General features: G+C 43.7%; 1 protein-coding gene across 1 annotated transcript in view; it reads right to left on the bottom strand.

Moving 5' to 3' along the window:
* Positions 1 to 366: 366 nt before the first annotated feature.
* Positions 367 to 7,971, bottom strand: part of SMYD2 (SET and MYND domain containing 2) — a 41,388-nt gene continuing 33,783 nt past the window's right edge. Inside the window, exons 10-12 of the mRNA XM_030557523.1 lie at positions 6,219 to 6,393; positions 4,607 to 4,715; positions 367 to 853 (exon numbers count right to left, since the gene is read on the bottom strand). Of these exons, the coding sequence (XP_030413383.1) occupies positions 773 to 853; positions 4,607 to 4,715; positions 6,219 to 6,393 (365 nt within the window). The 3' untranslated portion in view covers positions 367 to 772. The remainder of the gene's footprint in view (positions 854 to 4,606; positions 4,716 to 6,218; positions 6,394 to 7,971) is intronic.

Below are 7,971 nucleotides of genomic sequence, written 5' to 3'. Positions count from 1 at the left end.
GGGTTCAGCATGAAGGCAAATCCAACTTCAGCACCCTCCAAACCGATGGAACTGAAACCTTAGCCCCTGGCCTATGCTAGGTTAATCCCTGTGACAGAGGGGGTACTCCAGCTTATGCCCTCGCGTGGACAAAGGCTTATATGTGCTACCTCTATAGAAGCTGCTACTGTGCCCACAAACACTCAGAGTTGAAGCACATTGGGGAGGGAGCCTACAACAATTCAGCACAAATGCACTGAGCCAGGGTCATCAAGCTCTCTTAAGCTCAATGTTTTTGGAATGGAATTAAATTGGTAGGAATAGACATTTTCAAGCTCCTAAAGAAAAGTACTAGAAACAATGGATATAGGAAAAGTAGCTGCTTTAAATATTTAATTCTTCAGAGAATAAGAGAAAGTTTGTCACAAAATTAAGGCAAGCACAAGCAAACAAGTAGGGCCACGACAATGTACCACTTTTATTTACTTTACACAGCTAATACATTAAAATTTGTAGAGGAAAAAAATTGGTCTTTGCACATGAGCTGTCGAAGGCATGATCTGTATGAAACCATGACATTTCCTTTTTTAAAAAAGCATTTGAGAATTTGCAAAGGTTGAAGATGTTTTGCATAAGCCTTAGAGAATGCAAGATGCAAGGCCCAAGTGCACATGTTTGTCATGCCACTTACATTACAGAAGTGTTTCATAAGACAGCACTTTTCAAAGCACTCTTGTAGGTTTGGTAGCAAGGCTTTTAAATAAAGGTAGAAGGACTGCATAGATTCAGAGGCTCAGTGGTCCTTGAATTCGTTTTTGATCTCTGAAATGTATGGATGATCTTTCCCATGTGCTACTTCCATAATAGCAATTGCCTGTGAAAGGAAAAAATATTCACATAATTGATTCATAGTTAGCATTAGGCTAGAAGTATTCTCCTCAGGGGTATGGAACGGTGACACCTCTTGCTATTATCCCTTTAAAGTTATCTACTCCATAGGAAACCATATGAATTTCATTTTATAGAATATGTTTTACATTCATACGGCACTTTTCATCCTGAAGGATCTCAAAGCATTTTTCAATACTATGTACATACAGCGCCACTGGAAATGCTGCCAACTCTAAGATTGAAAGCTGCAAGCTAGGGAATAGAGTAGGGCAGAGGTTCTCAAACTTCACTGCACCGCCACCTCCTTCTGACAACAAAAATGACTACATGACCCCAGGAGAGGGGACTGTAGCTTTAGCCCTGCCACACTGGATGGGGGGGGCCCCAAGTCCCACCACCACAGGCAGAGGGGGCAGCTAAAGCCCAAGGGCTTCATCCCTGGGCAGGGGACCTATAACCTGAGCCCCACCACACCAGCCCTGGAGACCCCATTAAAATAGGGTTGTGACCCACTTTGGGGTCCCAACCCACAGTCTGAGAACCGCTGGAGTAGAGAATATTTTGACAGCTGTTCCACAGCAATGAGTTCAACTCCTCTCCTATACCCATGGTAAATTGCCTGGAACCCAATTTATTTATCTCACCAAGTCAAAAGGGCTTCAGTGAACATAACATGATCAGATGTTTCAAGCCTGATGCCTTAGACCACGAAGCCACTCCCACTAGCACAATCAAGGAATCACACCACACATCAGAAAGGAGAATTCTGCTGAGACTTAAGCATTTGTGCTGCAATAAGATGTAGAGGCTCTACTCAGGATTGGGGTCTATTGTATAAGGTGATCTACACTCTTCATCTGAACACAGTGCACCCCCAGGAGTTTAAAATCTAAAACTGTGGGTAGACAAAACCAACTGGTGCTATTGACAGTGTCGAAACGGCTTTCTCGTGTGTGTATTACAGCAATAGAAAAAAAATTGGGTTTTAAAGTGAGAATTGAGGGAGACTATCCATCTGTCAAAGAGCAGCAGAAAAATAAGTAGCCTTAGGTGCAATAATGAGGACAGAGAACAAAGTGAGACCGGAGGAATGGAGTGCGAGATATGTGGGTGGAAACAGTCAGTGGAGAGTTTAAGACCAAACTTTGCCAAGGACAGAAGCCACCATGGAGCCAACAGTTTTCAACAAAATCTAAAGCCAGGGCCATCTTCTTGGATTTGACCACTGCTTATGACATGGTTTGGCACACAGGTCTTCTGTGTAAACTCTCTCGAGTTGCCCTGCCTTAGGTGGTCAAAGTAGTAAAGCTCTTCCTCAAAAACAGGTGGTTCAGAGTCCACATGGGTGATGGTTGCAGTTCCTGTCAGATTGGTGGACTTCCTCAAGCTTCCGTTCTTTCACTAATACTGTTCAATGCGTACATCGATGACTTGCCAGCAATACTCTCACATAAGTTTATCTATGCCAATGACATCGGCCACAGCTGTCACGCTCAATCCTCCTCAGAAATTGACATGGTCCTAAATGAGAATATGAAGCTCATGGCAGACTACTGTAGTCTGACACCTTCAGCCAAGTTTTTCCGGTTTCTATCACATTTCATCTACATAATGCAAGCCCATGCCATGAGTTAAATATTTTCTTAAATGTCCAACGCTTGCTGCACAACCCAGACCCGGTTTACCTCAGCATGACACTGGATAGGTCATTGATGTACCATAACCACTTGAAGACAGCTGCCAAAAAGTTACCCCTTGGAACAACTTGCTCAGAAAACTGGCCAGCTCAACCTGGGGCGTGTGTGTCCAGACGCTTAGAACATCAGCCCTTGCCCTCTCCTATTCAACAGTAGAGTACTGTGTTCCTGTCTGGTGTTGCTTGTTTCACACTAGGCTGGTCAATGTAGAGCTTAAATCTATGTGCATTGTTACTAGGACTTTATGTGCAACTCTGTTGCCATAGCTGCCAATACTCAGTAACATAACACCACCACACATTCAGTGTGGAGGGGTCTCCATGATGCTCCTGGCCAAGATCAGTGAGAACAGCAACTTGCCTCTGTACTCAGACCTCTTCAACCACCTTCAACTCTTCACATGTCTTATAGACGCCCTTTCTGGTCACTTATGCCACCACAGGACATGACTGTGGAATCTGCTTGGCATAACAAGTGGGCAGTGATGACGGTCATTAATCATGCTCTTGTTACTGACCCAACCACGTGCCCACTAGGTTTTGACCAAGACACCTGTGGGCAATCCTGAACTGGTTTTGAACAGAACTGGGCAACTGTGTGGCCAATCTTTTCAAATGGGGTTTCTGTAACGACCCGTGATGTAGATGTGGTCAACTTCAGACTGTCGCATATCCTTGATGAGTGCCCGTTGACTTACTTTGACTGCAGGCTCCCAGTTCTTCACCAGGCTGGTGACAACGCTATCAAATGGCTGGGCACACTGTGCATAGTCTGAGCAACCATGGAGTAAGAGCTCACAACATCTTAGAACCCATTTTACCAAGGGAATATTGACTAGGATTATCCCCTACTGTTGGCGTTAGAAGATTTAACTTCCACATGAATAGCAACAATGACCCATGCTTTCCCATCTCACTCAAAGGATGAACTCTACAGATCCTGTCTGAGCGATTTCCAAAGAGATATGAGAAGACAACTGTTTTGTTTTCTAATAAGCCTCAAGATGCAGCACCAGTATCTGGGATGCTTTTGAAGGTGTGTTCGAGTGTTCCTGGAGGCTATTTTTGGAAATGAGACTTTAGAAAAATATATTTATGTAGGGAAACTGACTGTCAACAAATTTACTTGCACAGTTTGTATTCTGACCAACATTAAATTGTTTTAAAAATACATTTAAAATATGTAATTTATGCAGGCTTTTGTAGGCTGGAGGTCTGCTTTAATACTGGCTCAAGTCTGTCTTACTTAAAAAAGCCTCTACAAAAATCAGGGAATTCCAGACCAAAGTAACAAAAAATCATTGAGGTTAAGGAAATCAAAAGGGTATTTACTTGTATCAAAAAGGCTACACATCCAAAAACAACAGGTGAAAGAAAGGCTCATGAAACACACTATAGATCAGTAATGGGAGGAGAGGAATCAAATAAAGATGTGAGGGGTTTGCTATCACAGCACAATATAATCTATCATATGCATTAAAAATTCAACCCACCTAATGAAAATTTATCTGCCTGTGTCCTATTCTAGAATGAGTGAGAGCCAGAAACATGTTCAGTTTTTGAACAACTGAACAATATATGAACCATAGAAATAAAGTGTGCGATGCTTCAAGGGCCAGGAATGGGTGGGGAGGGGGTGAGGGTGTGGATGGAAGGAAGAGACATAACTCCTTCAACGAGCAAGTAAACGAAATGCAACTGCACCTACAGTTATTTCTCTAGCTGAAGTGGAACTCTGACTCAATGAAGGGAATATGACATACATACATACATACTATTTTGATTCTGAAGTATTAAAGTTCATTGTGAAAAGATCAGGAAAAACCTTTGCATAACAGACAGTGAAATGATGTAACAGCAGTTGCATTACATCTTTATAACAAACACACGCTGAATTAAGGAAAGGATGAAAATCAAGTAACTAAATACCAGGCATGATAAGTTTTCTAGCAAGTCATTCATTGGTTAAGAAATGGTAACACTTCAACGAGCACATGCCTAGCTAAAATTGCTCTAGCTACTGGGTAAGGGTGGAAATACCTTTTTTAGAGCTTTAACTCCAGCAGATGTGTTTTCAAGTCCCATATAAAGCCTCCCTAACTTCAGCCACATGGAGGCAACGTTCAGGGAGTATAACGGATAATGCTTACTGCGAAAGAAAAACTTGGCATAATCAGATTCTGCAAAGTTTCCACAGTATTTCCCCACAACCCCTCTCCCTGGCTCTAGCTGTGAGAAGCTGGCTCATTCTCCCTGCCCATTCAGTCCTTGCACTCTCTGCTGTGGCTGCCATGAGTTAGTATGTATTGTTTGTGAGATGAGGACACAACTGAGAATTGGACTGAGATCCCAACATTCATTTCACCCACCCTAGGCCTCTGAACAGCCACCAGGGGGCAGTGACTTGTAGTCACTGCATTTAATCTGGCCCACTAAAAGGGCGAAAAGCTCTGTACCATTACCAATTCCCTGAGCCACCCCGCCCCTAAGCTCTAAGGATTCTTCTTATTCCAAAGGCACACTGGCAGCATTGCGTGTATGGGGGTGACTGAGGGGGTTTACCGAACAAGTCTTTGGAATGCAGCTCTGCAGTTGCAGCAAAGTAAACTACAAACTGCAGGATCTGGGTTCAGCAGCTGACCTGGAATGCCAGGCTCCGAGCTAGTGGAAGCAGGGCAAGTCACAAGGATGATAAATACTATTCAGCCCCCGGGGAGAAAGCGAGTGAGCCAGCACAATCACAGCTCCCTGCCAGCTGATCTATGACTTTACACTGGCATCCAAAGGGAGAGGTTCACTTGCACTCCCTCAGCTGGAGAGCAAATTACACCTTTAGATGAGAATTTCCTGGGGAGACCTGTGGCGGGGTCAGACCCATGCGCAATGTACTGGCTGTCACAAGCGAGGGACGCATGGCCCAGAAAAGAAACCAAACAAGGGAGATTCTTTGGTTTCCTCTCAAAGGTAACAGCTGGGTGGCTCTAGCTGTGCTGCACTCCCCTGTCCTGGTGCAAGAGCCCTGAGTCTGCACATTCTCTCAGGCTCTTGCTCCAAGGGAGAGGTAGCCAAGACTATCAAGGACTTGACAAACTCAGTCTGGGAATCAGGAGGAGCAGAGTTCAAGCTCCCTCTGCTGCCCAGTCCATTCAATGGGAAGAGAGTCTTGCTGTTGCCATTTACCACAGGGGGTGATGAATGAAGTGAACCAACAGGACGACTGGAATCTCTATTAATATTCAAGGGCCAGGATATTAACTACAGTATTCAGACAGGGTTAAGATTAAAAAATTAGTCTCAGGCAAACAATCAATACAATATTAGAGATGAAAATATGTTACAGTAACTAAGCAAGATTAGTACAGTCACCAATACAAGGAAAGACAGCTGGGGGTGTAAACAGGTCCTGCAATTCTGTGGCAGGAATTTGCAAAAAGTCAAGTATTGTTAATACCTTGGCCCTATTCAGATCAAGTAAACACTATCTGAATCTGGACCTACATCTCACTCTAAACAGGCCATGAACATTCACTACTGTACAGTGCATCTATATACAAGTTGCAATCAGATTAGTGATGCCTGCCCTTGTGTTCTGTTTAAACATGTGTTCAACTTACTGCATTATGTAATTAAAAATAAAAGCTCCTAAGTTTACCTGTATGGTTTGATAATTTTTTCCCCATAGCGCAATGCACCATCCCAGTCTTGCATGTACAGACAGACTCCCATGGCCTGATACATCATATGCAGCATATAAACATTACAGTCTTCAAACACGGAGCCCATCTTGTCCAGACTAAGCTCACAAACCTCCAGTAATTCACTAGGAGGTACAGTGGAGTCAAGGAACACATTAAATAAATCGTTTCCAACTACATACCTGTGTTATACGGCTTGAGGATACCCACCTTATGATTGTCCAGTAAAGAATGGTTTTGAGAAGCTTTTCTTTAAGTACAGCTCTTCTTTGAAAAAGGGACTGTTAAAAATGGCATCAAGGGGTTCCAGGTCTCAGCAACTCCAGATCAAGGGTGCATGTCCCCCCGCCTGCACCATAATTGTCAGACCTGCAAACCCGGCCTTGAGACTGGAGTGGTTTTCTTGCACCAGTGCTGGTGTACTTTGGGGGGTGGGGGGGTGAAGTGCAGCGTGGCAGCAGTGGAATTTTCCATGTATGAATTCCCCATCCCTGCATCAAGGCTGAGAAAAGGATTGGGTCACGGGGTATGGGGGACTGCAAACTGCATCTGGCCACAGGGGGATATAGCTAAACCTCCTATTTCAACATGTCTCCCATAAGTGCTTTCACATCCTCTACATAAGTTCTCATGGCCATGCTCTACAGTGAGTGATAGAAGTTATTTCTTCTTCTGCCTCCAAAAGACTAAGTACGACCATTTCGCAAAGAGCCTGTGCTACTTCTGGACCCTAGCCTACTCCATGGCAATGCACAAGTATTCCTGCTGAAGTGGTTAACAGCAACTGAAGAAGCAATGCTCTCAGTTTCACAAGTAGATGAACACCCAGGATCTGGTGTTGAGTGCTACTCTGTCCCTAAAACACGCAGCCCTTGTGACTGCAGACATCTAGAGTGAAGTCTTGGCCTCACTGATGGCAATGGTAAAACTCCCATTGACTTTAGTGGAGCCAGGATTTCATCGCTAGATTTTATTTTTAACAAAAATAGTTGGTGGGAATTATTTTGGCATGGCACAATTTTTTCATTGATGTGTGAACCAAAAGCCTCTATTACGCAGAGAGGCAGTGTGGTCTAGTGGACTGAGCATACTCCAGGAACTCCAGTGTTCTAATCCTGGCTCTGTCACAGACTTGCAAGTTGGCCTTGCTGCATCACCTTTCCATGCTCCAGTTCATGCAAGAGATAAGACAGTACTTGTCTCCTTCCTACGGGCGTTATGAGGATTAGTGTTTGCAGAGCACTTTGAAGAGCTCTGGAATTGCACACACCTCTCTCTCTCTTGCACACACCCTTCTGAGCATTCCAAGAGTAATTTTTAAAGGAAACAATTTAAGTTTCATAATCTACGAACATTATACAAGACCACCCCCCACCTCACTAGTCAATGGTATTTACCTGTCATTTCTGGTCTTCCCTCAATTTTTATAGTAAGACGAGCTTGTCCTTAGTGTGACCATTAGATGATTTTATGTTTGGGTCTGCTCTGTGTGCCTCTCTCGCCCAGGATGTCAGGTGGACAGTTAACCTGCTCTGGCAAGCTTTTTGTTTTTAAGATTAAAAATACAAACAAACCCTATCTAATTTTAAAAGCCTTTTGAAGGGTTTTCCTTCATGGCTCTATTCCATGCTTATTTAGCACGAGCAAACGCAGATTCCAGTCACGACCAGGGAATGGTTCTGTGCAACACATATGAAGACAATCCCTGCT

Source organism: Gopherus evgoodei, chromosome 3 (genome assembly GCF_007399415.2).
Source record: "Gopherus evgoodei ecotype Sinaloan lineage chromosome 3, rGopEvg1_v1.p, whole genome shotgun sequence".
In the NCBI taxonomy this organism is placed as follows: domain Eukaryota; kingdom Metazoa; phylum Chordata; order Testudines; family Testudinidae; genus Gopherus; species Gopherus evgoodei.
Note: the sequence above shows the minus strand (reverse complement) of the source record. Positions and strands in the feature narration are given on the sequence as shown.